Source organism: Habropoda laboriosa, unplaced genomic scaffold (genome assembly GCF_001263275.1).
Source record: "Habropoda laboriosa isolate 0110345459 unplaced genomic scaffold, ASM126327v1 scaffold598, whole genome shotgun sequence".
Taxonomy (NCBI): domain Eukaryota; kingdom Metazoa; phylum Arthropoda; class Insecta; order Hymenoptera; family Apidae; genus Habropoda; species Habropoda laboriosa.
Window position 1 is genome coordinate 176,184 of NW_017100737.1, and position 17,249 is coordinate 193,432.

The following is a 17,249-nucleotide window of genomic DNA, read 5'->3' on the forward strand; positions in this document are numbered from 1 at the left end:
ACCGGCCTACTGTTTTTAAAATATGAATTTAATATTTAAAAATACGTATTTTAGTTTGCAACTATACCTAGGCTGTTTTTCGTATTGTTGTTTGCGAGGAGTAAGGTTTTAAAATGTGGCCCCATAGAGAGTGAGGCCCCAGCTTGCGCCTTGTGGTAAATGCGGCCCTGGTTCGTGTTGTAGGTGGTGAGAAGGTCGAACGATTTTTCACCAGATGCACCAGAAATAATGTCTGAATGGAAAGTTTAAAAGAGGATCTTACATCTATTGAGATAAAAATTTATAACTTGGAATTTGTACTTATTAAATGATTGTATTCAATGACCATTTTAGCTTTTCTATGTATCTTACTTTCTTTTTCAATCGTTGGTGGATTAGAATTATTCTACATTGAATTCTCTAATAAAACCGTGAACTTTGCAGATGAGAAACATTTCACTTGAACCTGGTATCTTCCGGTTTTTTTTTCTTTTCCTTCTGATGAATTTTTTTTACAAAGCTTTATACTTATTAATTTTGTTGCAATGTTCAGTCTTATCGATAGTATAGTATACATTATTCTACTCACAATGTTTTCCTCATAATCGATGGTCCTTCCAACCGATAAGGAGTCCTCGTATACCAGCAGACACTGAATTATTGATCCCTTTGCTCCTGATGTCACCTTGTTCGTGCTGCTCCCTCGTGTTCACAATTCTCCAATCCATAGCACGTTCACAGATTAGCATAAATTAATAAAAAATTCCTCGTGAAACAGACGTAATTCTTATTTTCATAAAAAATCTCTTTCTCGATATCTCTACTTTCAATTTCAAGTGTTATATTCAATTACTTTTACTTCCCCTTGATTGCCGCTTAATTTTCGTTCAAAATAATTGAAACTTCAGTGAAGAATTAAACGAAAGGTACTTACTTGCCGAACTAAACCACATTCTCCAACATCCTTGAAATTTTATATCCATTTTTACATTCATCCATCTTGGAACTTTCGTCATTTCCATTTTATACGCCACGAAAATTCATAGAAATAAATAAACCGCTTCTACAGGGTGTCTTTTTAAACTGGACACGGTGGAATATCTCAGAAGGAACTCTAAAACTGTCGAAAAAATGTTCTTACAAAAGTTTTAGTGGGGAACATTATGTGGTGCAGACTATGCGGTAAAATTGTAGAGGTGATTTCAAAGTCAAAATTTCGACTTTTTAACACTTTTTGGGGTCGTAGTTCTCGGCTCACGAGGAAGTTCTTTAGAAAGAAAAAAATTGCGGCAATGACAGCAGTTTGAAGAAAATGGTCGTGATTTCCTATATAAAAAACCGTACATTTTCTTTTCTTATTCAACAGTGGTTCAGTTTATTTAGAAAATGCCCCCGTGAGCCAATAGCGAATCTTATTTAAAACATGTGTGTAAAATGTGAAGTTAATCGGACGAACGGTGAGGCGGTTATCATGCCTACCGTCTTGGAAACTGCTGTTTCGAGAAAAGCACGTTTAAAATTTTAGGTTAGGTTAGGTGCAGCACAACCCGTTTCGTTCGAACGGCTGTGACTTCGTCGATAATTCAAATTTCGAGTTCACTTTCTACTTAAAGTATTTCTGCGATATGTACCTTTCAAAATACGTAAAGAAAAAAACGAATATTTGAAGATCGAGGCATGCATCCGGGTACCCATTTCTATATTTTCCTCTAATTTTTCACGTTCTTGTGAAGGTATACACGTTTCCAAAATGAAACTTTATGCAAACAATTTGAAACATTTAAGCTTGAAACAACCGCGAACATTTTGGTTGCCTGCACAAGAGTTAAAAAAGACTCCCTGTACAATATAAGGAAGAAATCGACGTGGTAGTTTGGGGACGCCCCTTTTTTGCAAGCAATTCTTCTGAAAAGTCGCGTGGCACGAGTCACGTGCCACGAAGGGGTGAGAAAAGGCGTCGAAAAGTTAGGGGTAGAACAACGAAGCGTGAACTATCTCATGACACCAGCAACCAGAAGAAACATTAATCGAGAATCAGTCGATTAGAGTGCGGTTCGCCTCATCTAGCCTCCCATTACAAGAATGTAATCTGTGACACGTGTTGCATAACGTGCACATTACATCATCGCACGAATCTGATTATTTCGAGCGGTATTTTACCCTTTGAAGACCATCCCTTGCAATTTGTCCGAGAAATTTATGTATAATTATAGTGTTTCCAGCTCTTGCATGGAGAAATCAATCTTTCGTGATTGAATGTCCGAATAATTTATGCGTAACTATAGTATTTCGAGCTTTTATATAGTATGGAGACATCAAACTTTGAAATTGATTTACTGTTTATTTTGAAGCTTTCGTTGATGGAATGTGAACAATTTAAAGGCCAGGGATATGAATTTTCGTGTTTAGTAAGTAACAACGAGTAATAGTCACAATCAGTGGGAGGTCGATATTGCAAATATTCGACAATATTTAGATTTTGCCTATCTGTATTTTTATTTATGCTCATATTTCCAAGGATTAATAGGCATTTTTTTATTCTAAAGCAGAATATAAGAACAACGATCCTGAGTGCATTAATAAACTTGCAATTATTAGTTTAGCAATGAAAATTTAAGGATTCAGGAGTGAATTATACAATGAGAAACTTAATGCAATCCTCGGTTGATGCTTCACTTATTTTATTGCATAATTTTAGCACGTGCACTACTTATTTCCAGAAAAATTAACAATTTCTCAAAAACCCTAACACAAATCCACAGAATCCTGTTCACTTCTATTACCTGCACATAGCACAATCTTTATTCTACGATTCTTCTACAACGACAAACAATTACGAAATTTTTCACTTCTCTCCTTTTAAAAATAGTAGCCGAAAATAATTGAAGGGTTCAATTCAACGTTGTAAATACCATTGTACATAATTGTTGCAATCCTAGGATCTCCACAAGGAGAAAAGAAAATTTTCTAAATAAAAATTATTTTGTACCAATAAACACTGAAAATATATCCACAATTCATTTGTACCTATACACCAGCTTTCTGAACAATAATTGCACGACAGTTATACATATATACAGGGTGTCCCAGTTCTTTCCGATCAAACTTTGCCAGTATATTTTATGGGTATATGTAAGAGAAAAATGTTATATAAACGTAGATCGTTTGAAGCTTTACTAAAAAGTTCCAATAAAAATACGAAATACTATGATACGAGACAGGGACGACACTGGCAAAAGTTACATTTAACAACTTCAGCGACCTCAATTCGTAAACACACCTTGCACATATCGCTGATTTACTCCTATTTTATATCATACTAACAGCACACCCGTTATAATTCCCTTCGTATATCGTATTATTGTTATAAATTTTCAATAAATCTTCAAACGACCCATGTTTATATCACATTTTCTTCTTCCTTATGCTCATGGAACACACTGACAAAGTTTGATCGGAAAAACTAGAACATCCGGTATTACAACAAATCTGTTCGTTTCTCGTTTCTCCTGAAAATTATACTCTTTGCTACTTGAAACGTTATGTTTTTTGAAACCCTTCAGTTTACCAAATATTCCACTATGCCAAATTTCCTCTTCCAGCATGCAAGAGTAGCTCAACTCGCATGATCGATAAAATGGTCCACCCATTCGCGTCCTCTCATCTACGAGGAGCGGAAACGCAATGGCGGCCAGTTTAGGGCGGTCTCACCCCCCCGTTTCCCGCGATTTCATTGGAGAACCAGGGAGATGCTGCACGAGAGAGACTGGCGAACGCGAAACGAAGGCTAAAGGACGAAAGGATGCGTCTCAGAGGCGTGGTTTCAGGAACCGAGAGATGATCCTTGAACCTGCTCCACCAGCGACGCATCCTACCCACGAGCAACTCGCATGATCGATAAAATGGTCCACCCATTCGCGTCCTCTCATCCACGAGGAGCGGAAACGCAATGGCGGCCAGTTTAGGGCGGTCTCACCCCCCCCGTTTCCCGCGATTTCATTGGAGAACCAGGGAGATGCTGCACGAGAGAGACTGGCGAACGCGAAACGAAGGCTAAAGGACGAAAGGATGCGTCTCAGAGGCGTGGTTTCAGGAACCGAGAGATGATCCTTGAACCTGCTCCACCAGCGACGCATCCTACCCACGAGGCGAAGGGATCTTATCAGAGACGTCGTTGATCTCGTGCAGTGATTGTCCTCAACTGGTTCACCGAGTGAAGGAGATTTTTTTTAAAGGTACATTTGTAGAAGAAAGGATTGTATTAGTGAAGTTGATGGAAATAATTGGGAGTGAAGATGACAATGTGATGTGTTTAAAGTGCGATAAATATTTCCTTATGATATCTTGTCGATAATAATTGGGTTCTTTCGCGGTATCGTAAAGAGTGTGAAGGTATCGATGTGGACAGGGTGGCCCGTTTAAAAATTGAATTCGATTTGAAATGAATCATTGAAATCATTCAAATTACTGAAAAATATATCGTCATTCAAACTTACAGGATGCTCTATAAAGTTATTTTCCCAATTAAAAATTCAATTCAATTCGCTATAATATTTACCATTTGAAAATCCTATTAATCGTTCAAATGAATCGATGAAATTGTTAAAATTACTGTCAAATACATCATCATTCAAAAACTACAGGTTGGTCGTTAAGTCCTTTTATCATTTAAAAATTGTATTCATTTGCCATAATATTTTCCATTTTAAAATTGAATTCATTTGTCATCATATTTTATATAATTATGAGCAATTATAAAATTGAATTCAATTATTAACGACTTATCAGCCACTCTGTAATTTTTGAGTAATGATATTTTTCACTGGAATTTTAATGATTTCTCCAAAAAAAAAAGAAATTCGGTGAAGTTGTAAGAACAATAAGGGATGGAAGATGTTTGTCAGAATATAGTCGTTAAAGTTGTTTGACTGTTACTTAAGGTCATTCGACAGCTATTTAAGAATATTTTAGATCGTATCAAGGTCTTTTAGAGTTAATTTAAAAATCAGTCAAGGTATATTTGACAATGACTTTAGTGATTTGTCAAGTAAAAGGAAACTTCAGTTGCAAGAACGAGAAAAGGGTGAAAAATGTCTTACTACGATCTTAATAAATATACAATAAAGGAAGAGTGACACATTTTTGCAGAAACAGAACGCCGACCTATGAAACTGAACAAAATTGACGAAGAAAGAGATAATGAATCGTCACAAAAAACTTGAAGATTCTTCGAAGAAGCGTACGAAAATTGTACAGTGATTCTTTAGTAAGTTCTTTCAACTATTCTCCTTCCAAATTTTCCACATATTTCACGTACCATAGTTTCGAACAGTTTGAAATAAAGAGGAAAAGCAGATATAGAAAACCTACCCTCGTATTTCGTTCAGCTGAAAGAACTGCAATTTAAATATTCGATCGCGTTGAAAATGTAAAAGTCGAGGGAATAGCGGAGCAATAAAACTGAAACGACACCGAAATCTGGTTGATTTTTTGAAATATTAAAGGAACCGCGAGAAGATGTCCATACGAATTGCTGGTTTACCATAAGAATCAGATCGAACGAGACCGAGGGTTGTTCACTGTTAATAATTGAACAGGGATGGCAAGTTTTTCTGAATAATAGAATGCCACCTTTCGTCGGTTTCCGTCGAATTGCAAGGAATTTAAGAGCCCCATGAGCTTTGCAACTATTCCTTCTTTAATATCCTCCAGTTTACCCTTCGCTTCGCCGATTTATTCGTCCTCGATATTTTCTTCCATTTCCTTTCATTCGTCCAACTGACTATCTCCATTTTTCATTACTTCTATAACTTTGCCATTAAATATAATAATTCCACGAAACGCGATAACTTAAAGATACCCACGAGAATTAACCCTTTCTCTTAACATTTTCTTTTATTTCCATTTTATTCGTTGCATCGTCTATCTCTATTTTTAATTATTTCTATAACTTTGTTATTAATGTAAGAACTTGCAGAGGGAAAATTTCACGAAACGTGGTACCTTAAGGATACTCGCGAGAATTAACCCTTTCTCTTCACCCTAACTTGCTGTCACACACGTGCAGAATATCTGTATAGTAAATATTTGGTCAACTTATTACCTTTTCCTTTTATTCCCCAGGAGGACCCTTTTACTCTGAATTTCTACGTTCCCTTGAGATTCGAAAAATTTTTCGTTTAATAGAAATGTAGAGACAATTTGCTTGGTTATTTATTAATCGTGTTCAATATTGAATTACAGAGACGAAGTGTGAAAATGGACGCTCCACTATCAACTTCCTGTTTTTATCATTTGGATTTTTATTCGCGAGGGAATTGAGGGAACTGTTCGTTGAAGAAGAAAAGGAATCAGCATTTAATCTCGCGAATTCCTATCGATCGAAAAGAAAATGGCGAACGGTGGACACGGGGTGGTCGTGAACGGGGTTGGTGCACATGGTGTCGGCACTCTTTCGAGAGAGGAAAGACGAAGACGCAGGAGAGCGACGCAAAAGTATCGAACTGCGCACGCCACAAGGTAAAATTGATAAAAGACCACTTTGATCCTTACATTTTTCATCATTTGACAATTTTCCAAGTACCAAGACTAATATTTTCTTAACTTTCCACTGAAATCGTGTAAATTTTGAGAAAAACCTATGTAGAGAAAAATTACGGTATTGAGCTATTGAAAAAAGTGAAGTACAAATTCTTTGACAATTTTCTGAGTATTAAGGCTAATATTTTTCAAACAAATTTCCACAGAAATGGTATAAATTTTGACAGAACCTGTATAGAAAAAATTAACGTATTGAGCTATTAAGAAAAGTGAAGTATAAATTTCTTGACAATTTTCTGAATATTATATCAAGACTGATATTAAAAATAACGGTAAATAATATTTCCAATATTTTCAATAATTTCCATAGAAAAATTAACGTATTGAACTATCAACACTTCGATAATGATATTTTTCGTCGTTTAATATTAATCATTTCGTACCTTCTATTTTTATTCTTCTTATTTGCTTTATACACTATTATACAATATTAACAATCTGTGCTTACAATTAGTTGAGGAACTTCTTTAAAATCACCTAAAGCTTTCAATTCACAGAGTAGTTTTAGTTTCTCCTAAAAAACTGAGTTAAAACTTTCACTTTAACGAATAGTACTTCCACATCTTTTTTTCTCCAAGAATGACTACTTCAAGCATTGATTGTTTATTGTTCACAGAGAAAGAGTTAGAGTGGAAGCTTTCAACCTAGCATTCGCGGAGCTTCGAAAGCTGCTGCCAACCTTGCCACCAGACAAGAAGCTCTCGAAAATCGAGATCCTTCGGCTGGCCATCTGCTACATCGCTTACTTGAACCACGTCCTCGAGGCCTGAAACGGCCAGGAATCATTCTATATTTTTGCAGAGCCTAATTGCGTGCCATCCGGCATAGCAACTGAATCAAACCATCTTAATCATCTCACTTTTTAACTTTCTTCATATTTTATGGATGCGCGTAATCCAATCTTTTGTAGATACTTTGATCGAATTAACATAACTTCGTTTTTAATATTAACATTTCAATGTATTCATTTATTACAAAATGAAATTTCTCGTCTTCCTTGTTAATGTAAAATTACTACCTTTGTGTCTTTTCGTTGCTCTTTTTAAGTATAATAATGGGACTACAGGAAATAAGAAATTTCCACAATAATTTGTGTTACACAAGGTGAACCAGGTGAACGTGATCACCTTAAATTATTTCGTTATCTGTGGACTGATCGAAATTTTTTTTTTCATATGGTACTATAATTTTTATCAGTTGTCTCTTTCCTTCGGAATTTTCAAGGTCACCTGCAGTTTTTTTTGTAGATAAATGCAAATCTTTCGAAGAAAGAATAATTTAAAGTGATCACGTTACGCGGTTCACCCGGTATATTTATTCTCCTCTGGCAATCTTTTAACCCTTTACACACGGATTACTTGTACAACATCTAATTAGGTTACTACTCTAATTAGTTTCTTAACTTAAATTATTATCAAAAATTTGAGGCTTTTGCAGCTCAGTATTGCGCAGTTATTGTTGTTGAAGCTTCCGGGCGTAAGCCGTGTCCTTATGGAAAAACTATTCAAAGGAGCTCACAGTGTGTCACTATCGGCGTGTCATTCGAACCCCGATGAAGTGAGCTGTAATGCTTGTGAAACGTCGGAATACTTAAGTCTCAACAATAACAACTACCTAAATTATTATATTTTCTAATATATTTTCACTTTCATTTATTTGGTCAGTATTTTTTTTAAATAAATAGTCAGTAAAAATAAATATTTTGGTCGGTGTAAATAATTATTTGTCAGTATTAATTCGTTTTTTGGTCAATAAAATTAAAATTTTTGGTTACGTTGAGTTAGATTGGGATATTTTATTATACACACTGACCATCTATTTAAAATACTGACAAATTATTATGTTTACTAATATTTTCATGAAAATACTGACAGTTTTTGTATTAATCGATGTAATACTGACCGCTTACACGAGGTACTGATGTTTTATTTTAAATACTGACCATTTATTTAAAATATCGATTAAAATTTTTTTTCAACACTGATCCAATAAATAGCAGCCATATACTTTTATTTAATATTATTTCTAATATTTTCAATACAATAGAAATAACTATACGTTCGATTCTAAATTCTCTCCACATGTTCCCCCACGGCTGTATTTCCCTTCAAACTTTCCTTTCGCTAGAAAAAAATTAATTGTTTCAATTATAAAATATAAATTAAAATACTATCATTTTTATCACATGTCAATTGTTTCAAGTGTGAATATTTGAACAATACTCGAGTGCGGCTATTCGAAATCGCCCGAAAGCCCAATAGAATCTCTTAAATCAATCTCGTTCCGTGGATTAGCTCGATCCCCGAGGGATCCACGCGCCCCACTGGTCCACGTATCCCAAATCCACCGTTCTGGTCTCATAGTCCTGCAATCGAATTCACATTCTAGCTCTCTAGTTACTGGCCATCATCGAATGGAACAGACTTTCAGCCAGGAACTCGACAATACGTGTTCTAACTTCACGGCTCATCGATTTCGCTTTTTCTTTCCATTTTTCTTCCCATTTCGGGGCATTCCGAGTACAAGACTAATGGAAATGGAATTTTTATAGAATTTTCCCTTGGTTTAATTGAAACGTGTTAGAAAAACGAGTTTCCTTTTCTTTCTTTTTAGGAAAAATACAAGGTTCGTTGTTAAAAAACGTAATGAAATAATTTTCGAAAAATAAAATGCACGATATATTAATACGTTATTTAATGATTACAATAATATTATTAAATTGAAAAGAAATTTTTTCGATTCTATACGAAAACAAAAATTATCCCAAAATCTTCTCTTTTTGAAAATAAAAAAGAAGAAATTCATTGAAATAATTGAAGTTTAATTAAAATTTCACTTTCTTCGTATAGTAAAATTCGCAAGAAAAAGAAACGGAGTAAAGTGTGAGATAAAACGACGAATAAAATGACAAATTAGTACAAAAATTTTTATGAAAAATATCGAACAAAGTCGACGAAAGAGCATGAACTGGAAGACATTGAACTTTAGAGTTCGATACGAGTATTGATTTCGTCGCGACACCTGAGACAAAACGAGAAACACCTTGTATCACTCTATTACTCTGATATTAACTTGTATTTTCATTCATTTTCATTTCGAAACACCTTCTCAATTTTTTTCAATAATTCCTATCGAAAGAAAATTTCGTGTGAAACGAATTTTTCACTATTATTGTTCGACAAGAGTGAAAATTGCTAAAACTCCTAATATGGAATACTTTTCTTCATGCACATATTTTACCTATTTACAATGCTTTTATATAAACTTAAATATTATGGTTTTGCAGGAAATTTTATGCTATTTAGACTGGTAATAGACAAATTTAAAATATAATAAGGGTTCAGACAGTATTTATTATTTTTACTGAGATCCTCATTTCCCATATTTGGCTGATGGTGCTCCTAATATGAGATACTTTTTTCGCCTAATATCGAATACCATATTTTATCGAATTTACTCCTTTGAAGATGGGAAGTAGGATATAAATAAGTAAGTAACTTGTCTGATAATTATCTTTATTTTAAAAATATAAAATTTGTTACTTTTTATACGAAATTACAAAGAATTGTTTACAATTGCTTCAATCGAAAGATTTGGGTTCTCCTTTAATTTTTTTTATAAAACGAAACAAAATTCCTCTAAAAACAGAATATGTCTTCTGCACATCCAAAAATCCAATTTTTTAATCTACAACCGCTTGTATTTCTCTATAAATACCTCCTTTTTTCTATTTCTTTCTAACTTGTACGATAGACGACATCTAAGGAACAGAAAACACGTTTCACTTATTGTTAGTCATAATGGAATTAAACATACATGGTCTCTAATGTGAAATATTCGACATTGATCTCCTCTAGGTATTCCATATTAGGAAAATCATTGTTGCTTGTGTTTTCAGAAATATTGTATTAACGAGTTATGTATAATATCAGTTTAAAAATTCCTACGCAAAAACTGGGATTGTGGGTTTCTCTTCAATATTCATTTGCAAACACGTGCTTCTTTATAATCTCTGCATATGCTCACTAGTTGAAATAAAGAAGAAACGCAACCGATTGTATTTACTGCTTATGGATGGCAAAGCCAGGATTTTTTAATATCGTGGTATTTCATATTGGGCACGTATTCCATATTAGGACAACTCACTCTATACTGCAGGTTGGGCCACGTAAGACAGATGACCTAATTGTTTTCTCTAGGGGCGAGAAAATTTTTATACGTAATTTTAACGGTTTTGGACATTTTCACGTCGATGTACACTACCGTGCATAAGTATTTGGACACTGGATGCGATCTAATTAAAAGGTTCTAAACGGTAAGGTAATAAACTTACCAATAAATATTAATATTACCGTCTATTTTTACTAAATTGCCCACTTTATTTGCACCAAAACATCCCCAAGTCGTTACATTACCACCTCCATGTTTGACCGTTGGCACAACACATTGGGATAATAATTTTTCCGATTTTATAATTTAACCAATTTCAGTTTTTTCTTTTTCATCTATCCTAATTCATGTCAAATGTTATTTTCATTGGTATTTATAAACATTATATAGTCGCCCGAGATAAGATCGTAAGCCAAAACTATATTAGAGAGTTTTATTCAAAGTATATTTCCAGCATTTCGAATAATATGGAAGTGTCCAAATACTTATGCACGGTAGTGTACGTTTTCGAAATAAAAATTTATACAAACAATTTTAAATATCAAAGCTCGAAGCAACGATTACCTACACAAGGGTTGAATTAGATACCCTGTATAGTGATCGAAGAGTGTACATGGCGTTAATATTTTGTCACTTTACTGAATAACAAATTTCGAGCAATCTTCTAGAGTGATCGCAATCATATGGAACACCGCGTACAATTCGATAAGAATAATCGCCGTGGTGAACGCAAATGAATTAACTTTCTTATCATTCTCTAAACGCGTTTCACTCAACAAGATATTTCTTTTTCGCAATTACACAAATGTACACAGAATTCTAGCGTCATCCACGTTCTCATAGTGAAACGAGGAAGCGAGACGCGACGATATCGCCGTTCTCTCCAACGAATTTTTATTTCATCTCAATAAAATTCGAATTGTGATCACATCGGAAATTACATAATAGCAAAGTTGTGCAATATTATACAAAGTAAGAGGAATGTTGATTGTGAAAATTGTAAAGTAAATATCGGTGCACTTTGTGAACCATTTTTGAATTCTCCTTTTTACTATTATTCTTTTCAACGATCATTTGTGAGTTGAATGTTGAATATAAGTGAAAAGATCATGCAGTGGACAGGTGTGATGAGTGGAAAATTGAAGAGGTAATCAATGTTGAGAATTTTAAAATAGAAGAAGTTCGTCGAAAAGATATACAAAGATTGTCTGAGAAAAATCGTTAAATTTTCTAAACATTCCTACGATATAAGTATTCGCGAAAATTATTTCTCTCCCGAAAGGAAAATTCTCCGTCGTTCTAATAGTATAAATAAACGAAGAACAGAATGAAGAAGATAAACAGCTATAAGGAAGCGACCAACGTGATCACTAGAATTAGTCAAATAACATCCCTGCGAAATTTTCAAGATTGGAGAAAGAATAAATTCAAATTTGTGTGTTCCTGGCTGTACGATATTTTTATCCTCTGTCTGTACACTTATACCAAATACAATTTTGACACATACATGCTGCATCAAATGCCATATAACAGTGAACGCGCCATGATCACTTTTCTGAAGTACGTGTTTATCATTGGATTTTTAATCTTGGCAATACTAAGTCTCTACCATTCCAAGGTAAATAATTCATTCTTCTTTTGTTTACATATGTACAAAGAATAAAGAACACCCGATACTCAATATTTTACTATTTTAAATTCTATATCAATTTTTTATATATTTTTCTATTTTAAATTTATGCCTGTGGTGCCCATTTTACTATAACTTCAGACACAACTAACTGTTATTCTTTTCCCTTAATGTTGGTATATTTCTTTAATTTCGAGGAATTTGTCAATTTTCAAATTTTGCAAGGTGGAATCTTAAACGATAAGAATTCTTACAAAACCTTACTTTCATATGTCTTCCATATTTTCGCTGAATCATGAATGAAAATGTGAAATTACTAAGTGAAATTTTGCAAAAATATGGAAATACGTAGTAACTAAGTAAAATGTTGTCGAAATGAAACTTTGTAGTAAATGAAACTTTGTGAAAATATAAAAATACTAAATCAAATTGAACGGTGGGTTTATCAAGAGTTAAATTAAAAAAAAAATTGTTATCCACATTTCATTTCAATCTTTCCAGATTTATTCCAACAAATTGCTTCCTTTTTTTCTATTTTTTTGTTCAGAATACGGTGATGTTGATGAAGGAAATCGACAAAGTGGACGAGAACCTGCAAAAACTGGGATGCGCGGTCGAGTATCGCTCGCTGTACATTCACGTAGTGCTCGTTGGATTATTCTGGTTCCTGAGCGCATTCATACTGTCTACGATCTATATAAAATGGCTAGTATCGTTTGGACAAACGCTGTATCTGTATCACTTGTGTTCTACTCTCAGCTACGTGTACGGAACAAATGTTGCGTCAATTGTTCTTTATGATTTCAAGATATACGTATAGTACGTAAATATATGTGTATTCATAAACGTGTGAAAATGCTTCGTTACAAATTTTCATTTATTTTTATTGCAATTCCCTTCTCGATCAATTTTCACCCTTAACTTAACCCTACGTTCGTTTGCTGAATTTCTATAACATTTAGAAATTCAAAATTCTTATTTTCATTGCTTGAAAGCCAGGAAACCGCTAAAGTCTCGTTTATAGATCTGAGGATATAGGAATTCAAAGTTGACAAGATGAAATAAATTGTGTTTCTTTGATTCTGAAATTTTGTACAATTGTAAAAATAACAGACTGGAAATTTTGAAAGTTCTTACATTTGTAAAAGTGAAAGAATGAAAATTATGGCATTAGATTTTCAAATACCCCAAATATCCTGTTTTTTCTTTAATGAAAGTGTTTCTTCAAAAACTAATGTATTTAATCAAAATCATTTCCACACAATTCTATACAAAAACATTATCGGTGAGTCTCGATACCCTGATTAAGCTAACTGCAATGCTGGCGAAACCTCGGAATTTAACAACGATTGGACACGGTTCTGACCACAAGGCCTCGATTAACAATTTAAATATGAGCCGTTTATTTTGAACGTGGAGCAAGTCCATTTTTGAAAAAAAATGAAGTTGATGATAACAATAGATAGAACTTAATCTGGTCTTTTTATCTGTAAACAATCTATAGTCAAAACAAAAAATGGCAATTTCACTTCTTTCACGCTTTTTTATCTGAGATTCTAATAGTAATACATACCTATATGATAAGTGCTTCTCTGAAAAACTAACTCTTTTGCCCGCTCGCCAGAGATATAGAAGTTCTTTCGGTGTTATGTGGTCCTCTATTCCTTTTGTTTATTGAATTGTTTCTCGCGGTCGTCCAAGCTAATACTCAGGGCAACATTTATACTTTTGGAGGTCCTAGGCGCAACAAGTCTATTTGATATAGAAGTTCTTTCGGTGTTATGTGGTCCTCTATTCCTTTTGTTTATTGAATTGTTTCTCACGGTTGTCCAAGCTAATACTCAGGGCAACATTTATACTTTTGGAGGTCCTAGGCGCAACAAGTCTATTTCAGTTAATCAAATTGATACACATTTATTTTTAAGTTTCCATAATAACTCGTTCTAATAAATTATCGGTCCGTAGAAATTCCCGTCGATGTCGACCTCTCGATGAATAGCGGACCCTCGTAAATTTCCTTTCCGTTCTCCTGCAAATGAATTTAATATTTAAAAATAAGTATTCTGTTTTGCAAACATAACTAGGCTGTTTTTTATATTGTTGTTTGTGAGAAGCAAGATTTTAAAATGTAACCCCACAGAGAGTGAGGCACCAGCTTGCGCCTAATGCGCCTTATGGCTAATACTACCTTTTTTGAAAAATTTCTTTAATCCCATTTCACTCGAAAACACTGTTTTAACCAAAGTTTTGTCACTTTCTGCGAGTCACAGTTGGCTGGGACACAGGTTCAAGCAGACAAACGAACTTCTCAGAACATTCCTCGTGGAGGGTCATCAGATAAAAACGGAAGACACAGTCGTGGAAAAATCGAATGTTTTGAACAAACGATTTCGTTTGGACAGATGGTTGTCTGAACATTCTATTCATCGTTCACGTGTGCTCCCTTTGAGTCATCCTCTGAATATAAAACACGAGTCGCAATCCGTTAAAAAGGTCCACTTACTTCAACAAATCAGGTAAATCGAAAGTATTTGCACTTCTTACAAAAATTAGCTCCGATTTGATTATTTGCAAAATTTTCAAGATTCGTGCATCTGCAACTTTGCGGAGTGTCGAAGATGGTGAATCGGATTTTCAACGGGCAATTAATAGTGTACGTAGCGATGACGTTGACGTACATCACTATCATCCTTTACTACTTGTACACGGAGGTCTACAAACCAGAAACGTTTCTGTCCAAATTGAGCGTGATAACGGTGTTACTCATAGAAGTGTTGAGCTATTGCGTTAAGATCGCCTTAGTGAGCTATAATTGCGAGTACACGACGAATCAGGTGAGATATTCAAAGAAGGTACCCAGATATTGAGGGTGCCTGACGATAAGTACCGTTTGATAATACAGTCAAGGACAGAAATATGTGGAAACCCTTCAAAATAGAGTAACTTTTTTAAAATTCGGCCAAACAACTTAAGTTTTTCTCATGAGAAGTTAGAAGGACTAGTTTACTTAGATGACGTGTACAAAAAAGTTGGCAAAAATTACAATTTGTGGGAATGGCGAAGAAAATTGTAAAGGTCACTGTTTGCAACTTTTTTAATCTGGGCTCGTAATGAAAATTTAAAACATACGTTTTGTAGATCTATGTGAATTATACGCATGCTGAAAATTTCATCGAAATTGGTTAATGTTGCTATGAGCTACAAACGGTTAAATATTGTGAAAATCGCACTATTTCACCACTTTCGACCTATAAACTGTAATAAATCTGAAGATTCTTACATCTTTCGATGCCTGTCGCTTGTTTCTCCATCCACCGATATCGATGAAATTTTCAGCGTGTGTATAATTCACATAGATCTACAAAACGTATTTTCTAAATTTTCATTACGACCTTTGCTATTTTCTTCGCGATTCCGACTAATTGCAGTTTATATAATTCACATAGATCTACAAAATGTATTTTCTAAATTTTCATTACGACCTTTGCTATTTTCTTCGCGATTCCGACTAATTGCAGTTTTTCCAAATTTTTTTACACGTTATGTAGTGTCCACATATTCCTGTCCTTGACTGTAACTTAATACCAAATGGTATGTGATAGGACAAAAATTTAACGAGACATTTATCGTCATTTTTTCAAAAAATCTTTACCTTCAATTTTTCAAGGGTCATACTAAGTAAAGTCACCTCTTATTTTTTAAATGAAATGCTATATTTTTGTTTTGGTACTATAAAAGTATAGAAAAAAAGAAACAAATTCAGCGTATGTCTTTGAAATGATATTCAGATAATCCAAAGTCGCAAGGACGAAAGAGTTTTAAAACAGACGAGGTTCGATGTCGTTGTTACTTTAACTGCGCTTTTTATACCGGGTTTACACTGGGGTTTGCGAGCAGTTCGCGAATTATGTTCGCTGGCAGTATTTCGTGAGCAGCGGTTCATCAAAGAACCTGCAAAGGAGAGGTTTGTAACTGCTTGCATTCTGTTTGCGAACTGTTCGTGGACCGAGCATTACATTTGACGTCCACCTCCGGTAGAAACATGACGTTTTAGAGATGTCCGTTACGTTCTAACGACATATAAAAATAACGTCTTTAAAATGTTTTCATGACGTTTCTAAAACCACATAGCGCCACGTTTTAAAGACATCTTGTGACATTGGACATCGTTCAGACATCTTTTGGGCATATGTATTTAGGCTTTTCAGTGCTTCGAAAAAATATTAACACTTACGCTCCCATTTATAAGTATCAAAGATATCTTGTGACATTGGACATCGTTCAGACATCTTTTGGGCATACAGTCTGTTCCACAAAAGCGTGGACGCGATATTTTCGAAACTTGAGGTCAAATGAGGGAGAGATTGCGTTAGCATAAAAATATGAAGTTCCCTCTTATACGCATTAGCTTTAAATCTTTTAATATCGTTTTTGTTACTGAGAAATACGGACCTTTTCGAGATGAGTGCCGTGTACGCCAAACGTTTTTAGAACACTTACTGAATGTGAAGCAAACCTAAAATTATTAAAATTTCCCAAAAAATTGTTCAGTCTGTTATCATGTAATACTTTATTGTACGAACATAATGGATGTCCTAATACTAATGAACGGCAGTGCATATGAAAAAAGTTTTTTTAGAAATAGTATTTGATAACACGATATATGTAGATTAATAAATGCATTTTGCTTCAAAGTGTCATGCTTTCCTTTTTACTATTTTCTATCCTATCACAATATATTGAATAAACTTTTTTGAACTATTAAAATTATTAAACTTTCAATAATATTCGAATTTTTAAACTAACAAATTTCGGGAACGTTTGTTACATACTATACAAATTCTCCATATAAAGTGTTAAGATATTTTTA

At 34.1% G+C, this 17,249-nt stretch overlaps 2 protein-coding genes across 2 annotated transcripts in view; both read left to right on the forward strand.

Moving 5' to 3' along the window:
• Positions 1-6,370: 6,370 nt before the first annotated feature.
• Positions 6,371-7,349, forward strand: LOC108577151 (helix-loop-helix protein 1-like). Its single transcript, XM_017940258.1, has 2 exons — positions 6,371-6,498; positions 7,196-7,349. Exons 1-2 carry the CDS (start codon positions 6,371-6,373, stop codon positions 7,347-7,349), a joined length of 282 nt encoding a protein of 93 aa, XP_017795747.1.
• A 4,727-nt stretch (positions 7,350-12,076) lies between these two features.
• LOC108577119 (putative gustatory receptor 28a) overlaps positions 12,077-17,249 on the forward strand; it is a 5,652-nt gene continuing 479 nt past the window's right edge. Inside the window, exons 1-4 of the mRNA XM_017940221.1 lie at positions 12,077-12,367; positions 12,927-13,198; positions 14,650-14,895; positions 14,964-15,213. Coding sequence (XP_017795710.1) covers positions 12,077-12,367; positions 12,927-13,198; positions 14,650-14,895; positions 14,964-15,213 — 1,059 coding nt within the window. The remainder of the gene's footprint in view (positions 12,368-12,926; positions 13,199-14,649; positions 14,896-14,963; positions 15,214-17,249) is intronic.

What these genes read in the sequence shown, in the direction of transcription:
- LOC108577151 (XM_017940258.1), top strand. Translation starts at nt 6,371, where the DNA reads ATGGCGAACGGTGGACACGGGGTGGTCGTGAACGGGGTTGGTGCACAT. An exon ending in CGAACTGCGCACGCCACAAG is followed by an intron (nt 6,499 to 7,195) that starts GTAAAATTGATA and finishes TATTGTTCACAG; the next exon opens with AGAAAGAGTTAGAGTGGAAG.